The following is a 17,954-nucleotide window of genomic DNA, read 5'->3' as shown; positions in this document are numbered from 1 at the left end:
ATAGACTACCGTATGCGCAGTGCTTCTCGCAAAAAAAAAAATAAAAAAATACTGAGACGAGGACGAAAGTCGCGCACAAATTCACAGCGTTCCTCTAGTCTCATTACGTAATCTTATTTGTATTAAGGTATTTTTGATCGTCGTTACTTCAAATGAAGAGAGAAAAGTGAAGAGTAAAATACAAAGGGAAGAAGGGCACCTTGAGGGCACCGGTCCTATACACCTTTTCACAGGAGCACCCTCGCACCCATGCTCGCACCAGTGCGCTGCAGGGGTCGAGGGTATGTTTTCAGTGTTGCCATCGCGCTTTGGGCTGCGCATGTATCTGTACGCTTGGTACGCTTGGATGTTGTGTGTGAATTAGGCCCTTCTTTGCGATAAAAAGCGATTGTCATGGCCGGAAATGGTGCGTATTCAAAGAACCGATCGTCTGGCCATCACTGTGTCGTGCACGGGTGCACGAACAATCAGCGGAAAAGGAACATTTTAGGCGTGATTGTGTGCCCGCAGCACAGCATGCCGCGCGAGGATTGCAAGTGTGACATGTTCTCGCTGTATCACTTTCCGTCGTCGCCGGAATTGCAGAAGAAATGGGTGGCGTCGGTAAATCGGAAAAACTTCCGTGCTTGGGCTGCGCCAGTGTGTGTGTGTGTTGCTTCGGTACGCGTTTGTGTGACTGTGTTATGCGCCTGTGTCGATACGAAGTGACTACCATGGCAGAAAATTTACTGCATTCGCATAGCAAGTCATCTGCTCATCACTGGTCGTGTACGGGTGAACGACAAGCAGCGGAAGAGAAATATTTAAGGTGCAATCGTGTGTCCGCAGCGCATGTACGCCACGCGATGAGTGCGAGCATGGCGTGTTCGCGCTGCATCGCTTTCCTTCGTCGCCTGAATTGCGGCAGCAGTGGGTGGCTTCACTAAATAGTAAGAACTTGCGCGTGTCGTCCTGGTCACGCCTCTGTTCCCGGTATTTCGTTGGCGGCAAGAAAAACGACGAGAACAACGTTCCCAACAGCATCCTAGATAGGAAAGAAAGGTACGCAAGCCACTGATGGCTCACCTAACTCGTGAGAATGTTGCGGATTCACACTTCATATCGTCCATAACACAGCGGCCGACACGGCTGCAAACTCCGCCTTGCCCGGTTACTCATGTGCAGCCTGCGCGCGCCGTACTTTCGCGGACGGCCTCGCGGAAACCCACGCGCGATGGGGCCTACTGTTCACGGCTTGCGATGGTGTCACATTCCCCTTCACCAGCAGACTTTTTCCTTCACATTGTGCGCCAGCGACTCACCCACACAGTCAAACTGCACGTAGCTGCGCGACTCCAGTGCCTCGTAGTTGCACACCTGGCGAAGACCCCACGCATTCGCCTCAACGAGATATAAACAATGTTCGCTCGCGGTATTTCTGGCCACTCACAGGTCTCCTCGACCTAGTCTTCGACGTCGTCGGGGTGAATGTAGGTCAACTGTATCTGTGAAGGATTGTGCGGTGTTTACAGTTTACAGCTGACAAACTTACGCGCCGCGAACGAGTATGCGCGGAGGTTAGAAACTGATGGATAATCCGTAGACATTTAGTACGTCAATAAAGGAAAGCGGTAGACAGCTGCAAGAACGCTCTAGTTACCGATTATTAACACTTCATGCCGTGATCGACCTGGTACTACGCTGGCTGCTACTGGTACCGACGACGAAGCACTGCCGTTCGCAGACGCGGAGCTAATTCTTGCGTCGCACGGGCGAATGCGCGCCGCTGAACGGTTCAGACAGCGACGAATAAGTCAATGGCAGCGACGATACCAAACAAAACAGCTTAAAGAAACGAAAAATCAGCAAACACAGGCTTTAGCAGGGACCTCACACCAACAGATAGCGCGCCGGTTCGAGTACGCGCAGCCCAAGATGGCGATTTCGCCAATCTTGCACGTTAGACGGCGCGCATTTCAATATGGCGCCTCCCTGGCGTGAGAATTTGAAAAGGTGTATACTCACTGAACATCCACGGTCTAGAAACCGATCGGATCAACGCAGTCGGAAGAAGGGCGCACTGGACGTTGTGACGAGGAGAAAAATCCAAGACGCGTCTCATTGTCTCTGCACAGCTACACAAGTCGCAGATAGGAGCGTCTGGCAGTGTATAGTGCGAAATGAGTAACTTACTCGTAAATGTCACCGCTATCCAAATACGGCACAGTAATGGTACGTCAACGTCGCAAAGGTGCGATGGCATCTGCTGGTTCAACGAAGGATCGAGTCTGTGGAGACGACCGTTCGACACACTATACGGATGCTCCAAGAAGCTCGCGCCGTGGTATATGAACAGAAAGAGTTGTGTGAGCGGAAAATGAAACGTGTTATGAGCGGTAAACGAAGACCTCTCGCAGCGTACGTTCTCGACTATGGTATGGGAACTGCGCGTGCTTGGTTATGGCTTCACCGGGATGCATCACCGCCAAGGTGGTACCCGTCTTATCCCATCCGCAAACATGCAGTATCTGGCTTCGTTATCCGACCCATGTGCGCCTACAAATGGCATGGGATCCGTCTTAGAACCACCGCGTAAGGAAAGGTACATTCCTTACCATATACCTGGATAAGGCCGTAATTGATGGCACAGAAGACATATCTCTAATTAGGCCTGCCAACCGTTTTCGCTTTCTTTCAAATCTAAGTGCACAGAGCGAATAAGCTGGTAAAGCACAAAACATCAATTGTAATCTCAGCACCTGTGTCGTCGTTTCTTTTTCTCGTCCGTGTTCCGTTTGCGCTGGCCGTCATGAGTTTAATCTCACCTTTATCTCCTTCTTTTGCAAGGAAAAGTAAAGGAGCATGGCTGCACCCGGCGACATTGAACAGTTTCTTGAATTCGTGAAAGCCAAAGTTCATATGCCTGATGATCTCGAAACGATGGCCGTCGTCTTGGACTTTATGCGCGAAGGTACAACTTTGATGGGCCACACCTCGGGTAAGTCTGTGCGCACCGCAACTTTTCACTGCGAGTTGTTCACGATAAAGTAAACGCGTCCACAACCGGTACCAAGAGGAAGCAACAATCGTTCGACCTCATTCCATCGTAACGACAAGCTGGCTTATTGATTGATTGATTGATTGATTGATTGATTGATTGATTGATTGATTGATTGATTGATTGATTGATTGATTGATTGATTGATTGATTGATTGATTGATTGTCAAAGTGCAGAAAAATACAGCTCATGCTTAGCTATAAGTATACTCTTATTCGTGCAATCGTAATAGCAGTGGCTTTCGCATTCGTTACAGCTTTATGAGTTGAGTTATTGCTGCTCCTCTACCACGAAACCGTACAGCAAGCAAAGGCCACGGCCGTTCTTAATTTCCTGAGTTAAGAAAGGAATAAACAATTAACCTATGTCTATTTTATTATTATTTTTTTTGGGGGGGGGGGCGCTTCTATTCAGTATTGGCCATTATATCACTCTCTTTGTGAATTTTTGTGCATAGTGCCTCTTCGATCGAGGTTGCGGGATCGATCCTCGACAGCGACAAACCGTTTACTAAGGACGTAATGCAAGCACGCCTGTGTGCTGAGATTCAAGCGAACGCTGAAGAAACCTAGATGGTCAAAATGAACGCGGAGCCCTCCAGTAACACCACAAAAAAGGAATAATAGTGTTCTATGTATACTGTCGATACGTTTGCTCGGTATGAAACTGAGACGAGGGCAACCGAATTTTCATTCTTTTGTTCGCGGCAGTCTCAAATGTAGTCACGTGATCTGGCTCTTATACGAAAAACAGCAGAAACCATTACTCTCGTCTGATTTCCACGCACGGCCCCTAGTTTCTCGTACCCTGTCGGGGGTATAATTTAAAACAACAACGAAGATGAAATGAAAAATGTGCGACCCGTGAAACTTCGCCTTCAACAAAAGCGTTGCTTCCACATCACCTGGAAATCTGGGGATGAAGCAGCGCGACTAGAAAAAAGGACACAAAGGAACAACTACCACAAGGCAGGCGTTGTCCTATGGTATGTGTTCCTTTGTGTCCTTGTTTGAAATATGAACGAACTAGCCATCATCATTTTGTTACCTGGAGTTGTGCTAGAGCAATATTCACGTTGGCGAAGTATGTTCCACTGACTCCTTATGCCATAAGAAGTATACCAGAAAGCTTGTCAGCTAAGCTGGCCCTGTCTGATCGCCATCTACTTTTACACGTCTATTTCGAAGGACCTCCGGAGATCGTGGAAATCAACATGCACGAAAAGCAAAACGCAAAGACCAACAACACGGAATCGTACAAGGCCATCTACGGCGAGTATCCCTTCGCCGTTCTCCGAAGAGGAAACGTGTTCAAAGTTGGAATACGCTTTAACCAGTTCTTCGAGCTGGGAAACGTGCCGCTGCAGGCGATCTTCAAGTTAGGTAAGCATCATATGCCGTCTCATTTACTTCTCGAATAACAAAGTCGACCTAGTTGCGTTGGCAAGATCACCAAGTGCAGTACTCAATCGCTTATCTTCATGAAATTAACCAATGAACACAGACCCACGATTATGTTAAAATTGTGCCTCATATAAGATTTTGCAAGGTACGAGATCAACAGCCTGCAGAAAACATTTATCTAGCCAATCACTAATAAATTTTAAGTTTTAGAACGAAGCCAACGTTAGCCATTTAAAAATTAACGAAAAAAATAATGAAGACTATGGACGTCATACGCAATTTAATCATGAACAATTGCGTACGACTCTTCATATATGGCTACAAATCATCGAAGGAACACAACCCTAAAATCTTTGGGTACTCAACAGTAAGATAATTTAATTCTTACGAGCCGCGTATCATACGTATAAATTTACTTTAGAAAGAAGATTCAAAACAAAAATCTGATAATGCTGAAGCACATCGTGCTGTCTTGAAGAAAAAGAAAGAAGCTCCATTACAGCCCTAACTGCCGCTTAGGTCATCATAGGGTGCCGTACTCTCGGTGGACGTTTCACCCACCTCCAATATCTACACATCGACAAGTGAACCGGCCACTGTATATTCCTGCGCGGAAAAATTTACAGTTACAACGGAAGTCAAATTATACAATACAAATGAATCTACCACCACATGTGTGCTGCTGAAAAGCTTAAACGCGACGCATCATTGTGCGATGTTTTGTTTTTTCTCCCATCACAGGAGCAAGCCCTTCAGAGAGCGACGGCACCCTGGTGATGCTTACTGCTCCACACTCGGTCGACAAAGAAGGGAAAGCGCACGAAGCGGTCGATCGCTGGACCATGTCAGTGAGCTTCCACAACAACGACATAATGCTGCTCAAGTTCCGCTCTCCGGCCAAGGCCCCGGTGGGTCGTTGGTCGCTGTCATTCAGCTTAGGCGGCGGCAGTGCCACGCCTGCAAAGACGCCCATTTTCATCATCTGCAATCCCTGGCTTCCAGGTACTGCCAGAATCGTAGGTGTTTTTCTCGAATAGAACGTGGAATATTGCCGCATCACAACTGCTGGGGCGGCCATAGGCGTGCGCAGGGTTCCCCATAAGGGGCGTGTGAAGGTTCATCGCAGCATCCCCCACCCTATTAAATCAAAGTATGGGGAGACTTTGCGCCCCATCCCTTCCTAGGTGATCGAGGGGTCCAGTGCAATAAATAGAAATCCTCCATCTTACGGCGCAGAAGTGCTTTCTTAGACAGCTGTTTTTAAGACCAAGAACATGTTTACTGAGATAAATCGTCATCGTCGATTGGTTCAACGTCCGAAGGATTGGCCTACGCGTGCCCGCCACAGGCAACGCATCTATGGCTCGAGTCACGGCCCGTTCGAGACAACGTGCATACCAAGATAATTCGGTTGCTTTCGCGGGGCGTCCTTCCTACTCTCTCAATAATAAAATGGAGAAGGATGCACAGCACCCTCATTCGTAAAAGCGTGGCGAATCAAAATGCCAAGAATAAAAACAGGTAAACTCAATACACAAAGAGGCTATAGCAGCAATTTGTTACTTGCAGAGGACCCCGTGTTCTTGAAGGACGACACGGAAAGAAACTTCTACACCATGAAAGAGACCGGAGCATATTACTACGGCTCTGAAAAGAACTTCGGTCAGCGGGAGTGGAACTACGGCCAGGTATTGAAACTTTATCCCGACCGCCAAAATGCCCAGCGGGAAAAGCAGCTTGCCTTTTCCGCAATGTAAAGTTGACACTGTTACCATTCTGGAACTTGAGATAGAACTTGGAAACTTTTGGAACGTGACAGCACACAAAATCCGTGACGTCCCTCTCGATACCACAGACCCGGTAATTCAGGCACGAACTTTTCTGCTTTCGGTTAGTTTTGCAGCTATTTTTTAAACACGAGAATGCTTTATGCCGGGGTCCACCACGTACATCCGTTACGGATATGACGTTGATAAAATGGACGCCAACGGGTGAGAAAGAAAAAAATCAAGAAAAAGATCCGCCGCTAGGAATCCAACCTACGACCTTGCGGCCGCGACGATAAGCGCCAGAAGCTCAACCGACTAAGTTACCTTGGCAGGTGCTGGCCACTTCACAAACACGCTTTATATCTTTCACACATTCTCTCTCGCGCGGTGCTCTCTGTTGGCGGTGTAGGCGAGGCGGGATGGGGTGGTGCCGCCGTCTGTGAGATGTAAAAAGAAGTAATGCGTCACGATCGACACTCACTAGAGCTTACTCCGAGATTGAGCGCGATCTCGGAGGTCATGGTTAAAGCGTCTCGATACCAGCGAGCGACACTGGCCGCGCTGGCGTCGCCGAGGAACTCTAGAGGCAGTTACGTTCTTCGCCTTTCGCTTCGTGTTAGCGTGTATCCACACGACGGACTTATCCGCGGATATTTCGTCCGCGGACGATCGTTCCGCCGCCCGTCCGGCTGGAAAGCACATCCAGACGACGGACGAAGCGAGTAGACGGACGCGCCGCAGCAAAAAAACATGGCGGCACTGTCTGAAGCGAGAGCTGCCCGCTTCGAATCTTTAAGCTCTTCGTCGCGCATTGCGTGGGCTGTTAGTCCCAAACTGACGATTGTGTCGGCTTTAGGTTTGTGTCCTCAAGCTTCGCCGGCAACGTATTCATGACAATTCGGTACTGTTTCCAAGCGCCGTACTCGTTTTCTGAGAGCTGTAGGCTTAGCGAGTACCTCTATTGGCAGAACATGAGCTCGGTGATCTGCGATAGCTACCAAATCTCAGAGGTCATAATAATGTGCGAATGCTTGCTTGTTCTTTTTTTCTCTAGATGGCGCGAGCAGTCTGAAAGTCGAAAACACATTCATCGCTAGCAAAATTATTGAAGGTTTTCATGTTTCCGTCTATGGCGCAGAGTTTCTTTTAAGTTGAAGATGGAGTTTCATACGAGAAAAAGAAAGAGCAGCGCTTGTTGCCAGACCGATAATGGCACCTTCGGCTAAATCTGTTGTGGTATTCCGCGCGAATCCGAATGCGAAAAAGAGCTTGGCATTTTCCGTCCGCGACGTCCGCGGACGAGGCACGGATGGCACAAATCCGTGACGCGGGGTCACGTGATGCGCCGTCCGCGGCGGAAAAGACGGATTCGGTCCGTCGTGTGGATACACCCTTAGCGTGTGCCGGCTCATTGGAGTAGTGCGGCTTCTACGTTCACCAACGGGATTACTCCGCCGCCTACTGATTCGATTGCGAGAGCACCGACTAACAAAACAAAACTGCTGCAATACGCGTTGCAGAAAGAATACGATATCGACGGGCGAATGTTGGTCTTGGTGGAGCGAGACAGAGGCCAGCGGGACGCACGCGTTTGCGGCTCAAGCTACGAACCTCTGCCTTCCGTGTTGCTGAAGCGCAGTGTGGTAGTGTATTCATGAGCACAGGCGTCGGTTACCCATTACTAGAAAGCGCACACCGTGCCGTTTCTTTCCTTAATTGACGACGTTTTGAAAAAGTGCATATCAGGTACCAGTGCTGATTATGAGCAAGTTGATGTCATCTTTACTCCGGATTCACGATTCGCTGTGTCCAAATATATGTTCACAACTTCAGTTACCACAACGGTTTAATCATGATCATGGTCGTTAGTCGTCGCGATGCCACTAGTCGTCAGCATGGGTGCATCCACGTCAAACGGTGCTATAGCTGTCAAACACGAATAGACATTGTACAAGCTCTCATATATCACTGCACAATAAGCACTACTTCTGTGAAGACACGCTTTACTTTCGTGTTATATCGATTCCTATAACGGAGGGATCAGCCATGTTTTTTTTATTTCTCTCAAAGAAATGTGCATCATATTTCGAAGAAACACTTTGTCATTCCGTATGGGCTCGTTTGGTAACATTTATTGCTTCTTTTTAATGTCCCTTGAAAGCAGTACGCACGCTTATTTGAAGGTAAGGTGACATAAAAAGCATCACTGCCAGTTTTTGGCATGTTCAAAGGTGAACTTGTGGGAGAATACAACACCCCTTTCTACTCGTGCAGTTCGAGAAAGTCACACTGGCGACGATCGAGTTCCTGCTCAAGGCAGTGGCCGCCGACGGAGCGCAGCGGTCCGACTGCGTCAGTTTGGTGCGCGCATTGTGCGCCGCGGTGAGTGAACGTGAACTCTGCGGCAGCCTTCTCTTAGCTGAAGCCTCGCAGGAACACCTACTTCTGCACATCATGAGGTCATCGTGCAACCCGTCTGCCGTGCACTTATTGTGCAAAACTAGAAGCAACCTGCGCTTCGTATATCCTTCTGACGACCTTATCGTTGTTATAAGTTTCTCACACTGTATTGGCATTGCTGAATGTAAATGTAACAAGGATAAGCCACCAACTGCTCTCATATAGCTCGAAAAAATTAATTGAAGGCGAAGCGGAAATTTGAACGTCTCTTACTTTTGCACATGGCTTGAGGCAGGCTCGGCTGCGAAGTATCTCGCACGGTAGTCTTTCCATCTTGAATTCTTTTTTTTTTTTGAATCTTCAGAGTTACAGTGAGGCCGCAGTGGCAGAAATTATTCTCAATATATTCTCTGTGAGACGCAGCCACCAATGCCCGAGTTCATGCGTCGTTTTAGCGTTGAGATCGTCAAAACCTAATCGTAGGTTCGATGCCTGGCTTCGGACGCATGTCAGTCATAACGTCCCACATACAACCTTGCTAAGATTTTCACTTCGTTCATACGTTAGTTATTTGCAGCCGATTGATCTCAATGGCGAAACCATATTACAACATGTAAATAACTAGACAACGGTATTTAAACATTATCTGCTTAAAAATAACAGATGAAATTAACATCTGAAACTGATAATCGTTTAGTATTTTGCGATACTTAGAAAGCATTGTGCTTCCAGATCAACGTGCAAGACGACCAGGGCCTACTGACTGGTCGTTGGTCGGACGACTACAGTACCGGCACCAGCCCAAGCGTTTGGAGCTCCACCATGCCCATCCTCAACAAGTACATGGAAAGCGGGGGAAACAGCGTCAAGTACGGACAGTGTTTCGTGTTCGCCTCAGCCCTGGTCACTGGTAAGTAAGCCGGCAGCATATTTCCGTATCATAGCACGTGAAGCCAGGTAGCTTGCGCAGCTTTGTTCAGTGATCTCAGGGTCACGTGCACACAACAGAAAAGATGCTTACCGTCAGTTTTCTTCCACATCCTGAGCAAGCACGATAGTGAGTAACCACGTCGACAAGTCCAGCAAGCGGCACATTACGGAAGCAGGAAACACGTGGTGGTATTAACACTTCCGCTGCAGTAGCCTTTACAAGACAGAAGACAAGGGAACGGCCGAGAGGTAATCACGCAATATATGAGTCCACCTTACACTGCAGTTGCGCCAGAAGGGCGAAAATAAATTCAAAAGCGATGAAGGCTGCTCTCCAAACGTGCACTCCGGCATCAGTCACTCAGGGACAGGCTCCTCGCGATGCTTCGACGCGCTCACATCCAAATCAATATCAGTCAACGTGGTTATCTCGAACAATAATGCTGCCGTACTTGCCGCATGTGCTCGCGCTTTCGTCACCGGACCACGTGATTTTGCTGGGCGCGAGTAGCGACGTACTGAATGTTATCTCTATTAAAACGAAGCCTCCTTTACGCAGTGTATCACACTGCGTCGCACATGCGCGCACGCCAGTTTATTTGATCCCAAAGACGCTCGAATGAAATGGCCCACTATTGGCCAGTCTTACCGCTGTCACCGTCAACGTCCTCGCGACATCGATGGGAGAACACCGCCACATGTTTCACAACGCGCACTGTAAGAGAGAGAGGGGAAGCTGCAAGCCAATGTCATGAACAAAATGGAAGCTTATAGGGTGCATTCATTGCCGAAGTTGGCTATGCATCTCTCGCCGTATAGCATGCAATGCGGCACATTTCTACAAGGAGGAGTGTTGGGCTGATTGTGGCTCAACACGTTTCAAAGCTCAACACCAGTTGTTCTGCAAAATTTACCATGCTGGCAGAAATACGCGATTAAAACGTGCAGCGCGCGTCTCTTGTAATGCTTCATTTAGCCTTGCTAGATGACGAAAAGTTTCGCCTACACAGACTTTCACAGTGCCTGTTGAGGCCTGCATATTTTTCTTCCTTCCTTCCGGTGATTTACGGTAGTCCTTCTCACGGTGAAAGATGCTGCACCATTAAAGCGCAGCAGTTTGAAATACGCCAACATAAACGAAATTTTCTTTCTTTCGATCGCGCTTCGTGTTTGTGTTAACTTATCGTGCTGCAGTAACAAAAAAAAGTCGAAATGTTCCCCAAAAAGGCACAGCAGTGACAGGAATATATTACGCAGCTTCCAAGGCATTCGTTTTTTTTTTTCGCTTTTTTTTTCTTGCTTTCATGCCAAGCCTGAGCAGTGTTGGTCTTCTGTGTAACTTTCCCATCAGCTAACAGCACTGTTATCGAAGCTTCTGATCAAAGCCCAGTGCTAATTAATTACAGACGACAGCGAACGCTTCTGGAGCACGAAATGTTCGTCGCCTGTTTGTCAGTGAAATGGGAATACAGGGGTCGCATACATGACGCATACATGACGATGCACTATTGCAATTTTCTAGGGAGAAAACTTTCTACGGAACAAAATGCATATTTGACGACCCCGTGTTGACAAGTATTTTGTAATCGTGGGCGCATCCAACAGCCAGGAAGACAGGCTGTCGCAAACCTTCCGGCAAGTAGCACAAGCGCCGAAAAGCCTTTACCGCTGTATGGTACGCAACGCCCTCCACAGAGAAAACAGAAATCCCGTGTAAGTCACCAGATGCTAATACAGACGCCCTGATTCCACAGATTCATAAAGCTACAGGATTGAGTATAGCCAATTTGTAATGGTGTACTTGTATTTCACCAAGTCGCTCTGGAGCAGCACAGAAACGTTAATTATGCGCAAGCCTACTTAATCATAAATGTTCATGTAGAAGACGTAACAAAAGACGTATGGTCCTCCGTAAGACGTGGTATTACATGAGAAACTATGACTTGTAAATTTATTTACGATTATTTCGAATAGACATTAAACATTGTCGGTGGATAAATGCCGGAGTGGCTTATAGACACAGTTGGGCGTCGCTTCCGTGGCAAATCACGGAAGCGATTTCACTTCAATGAATCACGTTAGGGCACATGCTGCAATTGGGGAAATAAATTTACGTAATCATGAAACCGTATTAATTTAGCGTAAATTCTGGAACTATAGGACCTGCTCAGATTGCCATAATACGAATTTCATTGGCGTTGAAGCTGATAGCTTTCTGAAGGCCTTCATTGCAAGGTCAGGGAAGAAGTTAAACAGATAAAGCCGCTGCTTACGACAATGGGTGTACTTTCTGCCTATGCTCCGTTGGGCAGCGTTTATGCGTGAGAGGGCCTATCGAAATCACTCCTCGTCCGCTTTCCTCCGTGACTGTCTCCGTGAGGACCGGATTCTGAACGCCGCACTTGGACAATATTCCAGTTTACGCGCTGAGATTATGGTGCTGCGATACAGCGAAGACGACATGCAGTAAAATTTTGTTCAAATGCATTTATTTTGTTAAGCGATTTCTTCAACGCTTTCTTATTCCATGCTTTTTTTCTTTACGGCACAAAGTACTCAACTCCTGGTAGCGTTAGCAGCGTTCGCATATTATGTCACCATCTAAAAGGCCGCTGGCGAAATGTGCATAAGGCTAGCCTCAGCACTCGGCGTAACGCTTTTGCGCAGAGACGTGGACGGCAGGCATCACTGCGCGTGCATACATTGTGAGTGTGGCAAAAAAATACCAGCTGTGTAGCCGGCCTCCGTTTCAATGAAAAAAAAAACAACTATTTGACTATTTTGCGCATGTCAAACGCGCTCTCATGTGGCAAACACATTCTCGAAAACACTTAACCTGCTGTGATATTCAAGTTGTGTTTATGCACATTAGCATTGTGTTTATGCGCATTAGCATTCGTGTTTATGCACACTAGCACGCTAATGTGCAGAATGTGCACATGAGCATCCCTGTCGCTGCTACTACACCACGGCGCTAACATCTTTGGCGCAGTACTGCGGGCGCTGGGCATACCGAGTCGCAGTGTGAGCAATTTCCCTTCGGCCCACGTCGAAGGAGACGACATGTCTCTGGACTTCTACTTTGACGAAAAGAACAAGGCCATTGAAGGAGCCGACATGGAGTGGTGAGTGTTCGAGCAACTCTCCATCTCTCTCTAACTGTCTGTTAATCTGTGCAAGTTTCGGAGGATTTTAGAGGAAGCTTGATTTATAAGTCCATTGTGCGGAGGCTACTGAAATTCCAGCGGCAAATTGAGCGCTCCGTCTCGGAGCGTTGATGGAGGTGCTAAGTTTGCTATTCATATAGAGTTTACAGCAACAAGAGACATTGCCTGGATGTGCGTTTGTGTGTGGGGTGGGGAAGGGGCGGGGCTGATGAAACCTATGACATTTTCTTTCAATCCATTCATTGCGCGCTTACATACTAATCTTTTTTTTTTTTACATAACATGACCGCGATGTTTTAAGCACGGCGTCTCAAGGAAGCGACCGGAATCTTGCGCAATGCTTTAGCTAATCTCCTTTTTAAAATGAGACCCATAAATGTTGTCGACCCAGAACACGGTCCTCTGTAAAAGTACCGGGCGCGCAAAGGTGGGATTTATCAAGCGTGCAACCATAATCCGCGTTCGTCGACAGAAACAGCACTCGATAGAACTTTTTTTTTTCTCTAGGAATTTCCACGTATGGACTGAGGCGTGGATGGCACGTCCGGACCTGCCGACAGGCTACGGCGGATGGCAAGCTGTCGACAGTACGCCCCAAATTGTCAGCGAAGGTGAGGTCCAACACTTGATGATGTAGTTGCGATAGCAAGCGTTTTTTTCTACTGCCCGAAGAAAAGCGCCTAGGGCCAGGATCAAAGCGATTGATACCCAATATCAGAGGACCTTGCCTTGTGCAGGGTTGCACCATGCAACACACGATGCAGGTCTTTACGTTCGTACTGAAATATTTCCGTTGCGCCATCGTTATATATGACACAGGTGTAAGGTGAGCGCCAGCGTTAAGGCACCTGTATGCGCTCTTCCTGCGCAGGTCGAGAATGGTTTTCGCGGATCAGTCAAGCGCTCAAAGTGCCGTGAGCGCGAAAAGCATATGATTACGAGGCAAGCCGTAGCGGCGGACTCCAGATTACTTTCGACCACCTGGGGGTTCTCCAAATCTAAATATACAGGGGCGTTTTTGCATTTCGCCCCTATCGAAATGCGGCATCGCAACACTTTAGCCCCTAAGCTACCACGGTGGGTCAGGAACCACAGCAGTATGTCGCATACTAAGCAAACAAATAAATGAAAATATTTAGCAATGATACTCAATATCGCCGCACGTATTCAAGCGGTTCGATTCAGTTCGTTTTAGATGTTTCTCTCGTATAAGATTTTCTCCGTTGAAGAACGCAATGAACGGACCATTTTCGCAGGAATGTACAAAGTTGGGCCGTACCCAGTGAAGGCTATACGAGAGAACAGAACCGACTTGAAGTACGATGGCAAGTACCTAAGTGCAAGCGTGAAGGCGGTCTACAGGTATCACAAGAAGGATCCCTCGAACCCCAAGGGATGGAAACTGGTCTACGAGAAAAACAACATGTAAGCATCTCGTACAAGAAGTCGCGCTGAAGGTTTTACACATTCCATTTTTAACACTCACACAAAAGAGGGAGAAAATGGCCAAGGTATCATCTCACTAATACGAGGTCCAATGGCAAAGCTCGTAAACTGTGATGCCACGGTGGAGCAAAGAATAGCTAGGTTATTGCTGTATTATTCATTGTCCCTACCTTCTCCCACCCATACATTCGCTCGACTAAGCATGTTATTGGGCTTAGTATATCGGGATGTCCCTGAAACATCACGCTCGAAGCCTCGGGAACGAATATAAAGCTTTTTCATAAATCTTCCCGCCTACAGGGGCACAAAGTGAGAATTCTCCACAGCGGTGCTCATGGGAAGACCAATGTTCAGGGCTGCTAAATACGTTTCATGTGAAGGGGTGTATTGCAAAGAAGCTGGTTAGCGCGGTCAAATTGGCCCGCAGCTTCCGAGTCTCTTTCCTTACTACAGACCGCCCTAGCTGGTGCACAGAAAATTATAGCCTGAATTTCATTTAATATGTTATTCTCTTTTCAGGTGTGGCCGATTGATTCTAACGGAGAAATTCAACCCCAGTGGCGGCCGACTTCAACCCGACGACATCACCCACACTTACAAAGGACCAGGTGACGATTAGCAAAAAGGCATCGAAGCAACTAATTTTTACGATATAATGCCGGCTTTAATAGTGCTTTCTCTGCGGTTTTCTTATATTATTGCTTCAAAAACATGTAAATAATGCGAAAGAAATGCCGCAATCCGTAATTGTCAGGCCGCAATGGTTGCGCGTGTTTGATGCAGTAATGATTTTGATTCTGTGCCAACAAAAACGAAGTTTTTAAACGGGGACGTTGTTGCAAGAACAAATTACAGACATGTGCTTAGTGTCCCTTTGCTTATTATTTCTAGGACTCCATTATTTCGTGACAATGTTTTATCTGAAATGTGCAGCTCAGCTTACGCACCCTATTCAACCATTTTTCTCCTTTTTCAAGTGCACTAATATAGTACGTGGCGCTAAATAGTAGACCTTCCGTGTGGCTATAGCATGCTCAACACACGATCGCACACGCATTGAGTGAATCTGTGGCTCGGCGTCGCAGCGGCGCAGCCTCGTGGCGCAACAACGGACCTGATCCAGGTGCGGCTGGAGCACGAGAAGCATGTGGCAGCCGGCCAGTCGGGACGGCTCCTCTGCACGATCACCAACAACGACCTGGAGGAGCACCGAGTGGGCCTAACGCTCACCGCCTACTCGGCACCATACAGTAACGTCAGACCCAACGCACTCATCAGCGCACAGCGGGACTTCTGCTTGCAGCCGGGCGCATGTGAGCATATCACCCTATATACCATCCAACCAAAGGCGCTGTGGTGCGGCTACTCCTCCCCGCCCAGGGGCGTAGGCAGAAATTTTTTTCAGAAGGGGGGGGGGGGGCACGGGCCCGGTGTGCCACCCCCTGGCTACGTCACTGTCCCCGCCTGCAGAAGCGATGTGAAAAGACGCCAAGAGGGGGGGGTCTAAGTGACGCAGGATGTGTTGCAATACCGTGCTTATATTTCGCGTTTCATATAACATGCATGACGTACGAACACCTTGAAACATACGTTTGTTTCTTCGCGTAACGCACTGAATCTGCAATTTCGGTGCGCTGAAGGCGATGCAGGGATATTACTGATCCCGTACCGCTAACATACCTTATAGAGTTAAGCGGTCGCTTGTCTCTGTGTCTGCGTGAATCTTTATTTGTTTCCTCGAGGGCAAAACAATGAATGGTTACCAGGTGAATGCTGCACGGAAAGAACAAGTGCAAGAGAATCCGGTGCATTACACCGCGGTTGCAGTTCTTGCTCCTCGTTTCGCGTCTCTCACTCCTGACACACGTTTCCTTTCCCCATTTGTCGGATTATGCCAAAGAGGCATTCCATAAATCGAACATTATTTCTTTTTTTCAATCGTAGCACGAACTGTAAAAAGGCGGGGCACTTGCGTTTAATCCTCTATATCGGACACTTTTTTTGGTGCCTTCTCTGCGTGTTCTGTTTACGCCCTGACCAGTCAAGGTCGTGGGTTCGATTCTCGGTCTTGGCGCCCGCAGCATTCCGATACAGGCGAAATGCAAAAATACAATTTCGCGGATCGTCCCCACGGACTCCCTCCCGTCGCAGTCGCACATCGTCGATTCCTCAACGTGTTCTATTTGTCGTGTTACATTAGCTACTATTGGTTCTACGATTTTGCTAGTGGGCTCGCTATGTAGATACATTGGCAAACTACTATTTGTATAATTTGGCTAGCGGGGTCGCTGTGTAAATGGCGCAAATAAACGCCCGTTTGCTCGTTTTCAATACGGCATACTGTGGCCGTTGTTCCTTGAGCGAGAGAGATCCCACAAGGTACATCGTCTTTCCAGCGCGCTTAGCAATCCCGTTTATACGTTGAAAATTACAGCACTGCGCGATGTATCTCCATGCATATATTTAGGTGTCCGCATTACCGACGACCTTTCTTGGAATTAACACGCTATACGATAGCTACGCAAAAATTTTTTCCTCAGTTTCTTCCAACCTCAAGCTTCCACTTTGCAAGTCATTTATCCGATCTAAATTAAACTACACGCCTTCTGTTTGGAATCTGGGACTAAACCCCAGATATTATTATATTATTATTCTGTTTGAAATCCCGATCACATCACTTTAATTATCATTACTGAAGAAGGCCCAGGGCTTCCCGATTCCTATTTTCCAGATTTTGCCATACTGCAAATGTTTCTTCAAGGAATGCTAATATTAACTCGTCCGTCCCCTCATCACGTCTTGAATGTTTCCGCTTATGTCTGTTTCACATACTGATCCATGTTTGAAAAACGCAACTAATCCTTGAACTCGCAGCAAATTTCATCTCGCAGTGATCATCTATTTAAAGTGGGCTCTGTCACGTTTTTATTCTTTCCTCGCCTGGAGAAGCATCGAATGAAATCTCTTTCCTCCTTCCATCGCAACCCTCAATAACCTCGCCGCCTTAAAAAGATCTTCTTAATGACATACTGTAACACGTACCACTCTCATTTGTAATGCCTTCGGTATCTGACAGTACGAAAATGAATGCAGGAAGAAATAGCCTATCATCATTTTCATGGTGGCTGAACGACTGCAACAGTCTGATTTCTCGCTGTAGTGCCAGTGCGTCATCTGAAGTTTAATTGCGTGCACTGTGGTGCTCTGTACGCAGCTGACACCTTGGAGCTGCTCATCTCACCCGAATGCTACGTGTCCAAGCTGTGCCCCGAAGGCATGATTCTCTTGGAGGCAGTCGCCACCTACGGAAATGATTTCACGACTGCTAGAAGCAACTTGGCTGTCCAGATGCCTCAGCTGGACATTCAGGCAAGTGGGAGCCATCGCATTCGCTTCATTTCATGTACATTTTTTTTATCTTGTTCGATGTCGCAGCCTAGGTTGCACCCGACAGGCGTCGAAATCTACCTAAAGGCTTTTCCGCAGTCAGACATGCCTCATTGCCTGAAAGCATGTAATTGTTGTTGAATGTTGAGATTTTTTGAGATTCAGGAGATGCGGGTAAATAAGCAAATAAATCCGTTTTCAATTTATTTACTGGCAAAACAGCACGTTTACGGTCGCACGCAGAATAGGTCCCCTCGTAGATCAGCAAACAAAAGCTTGGCTTTTATAGTGCTCTCTTTATATCTCTTTTAGCATTCGTTAAAACAGCTGATGGGTGCGGCGAAGCATAATCGCGCCCATTAAGTCTTGATCCCTTCTAAATTCCATATGTTTTTCGTGCTTCGAAAATTTCGA

General features: G+C 47.4%; 1 protein-coding gene across 1 annotated transcript; it reads left to right on the top strand.

Annotated features, from left to right (window-relative positions):
• The first annotated feature begins 2,841 nt into the window (after positions 1-2,841).
• Positions 2,842-17,593, top strand: LOC125757256 (hemocyte protein-glutamine gamma-glutamyltransferase-like). The gene is made up of 13 exons (XM_049412692.1): positions 2,842-2,977; positions 4,226-4,420; positions 5,183-5,443; positions 6,011-6,129; positions 8,485-8,592; positions 9,343-9,520; positions 12,533-12,665; positions 13,215-13,318; positions 13,964-14,132; positions 14,673-14,761; positions 15,239-15,466; positions 17,368-17,526; positions 17,589-17,593. The coding sequence occupies exons 1-13, from the start codon at positions 2,842-2,844 to the stop codon at positions 17,591-17,593; spliced, it is 1,884 nt and encodes a 627-aa protein (XP_049268649.1).
• The last annotated feature ends 361 nt before the right edge of the window (positions 17,594-17,954 follow it).

The sequence above is a fragment of the Rhipicephalus sanguineus genome, chromosome 1 (assembly GCF_013339695.2).
Source record: "Rhipicephalus sanguineus isolate Rsan-2018 chromosome 1, BIME_Rsan_1.4, whole genome shotgun sequence".
NCBI lineage: Eukaryota > Metazoa > Arthropoda > Arachnida > Ixodida > Ixodidae > Rhipicephalus > Rhipicephalus sanguineus.
Note: the sequence above shows the minus strand (reverse complement) of the source record. Positions and strands in the feature narration are given on the sequence as shown.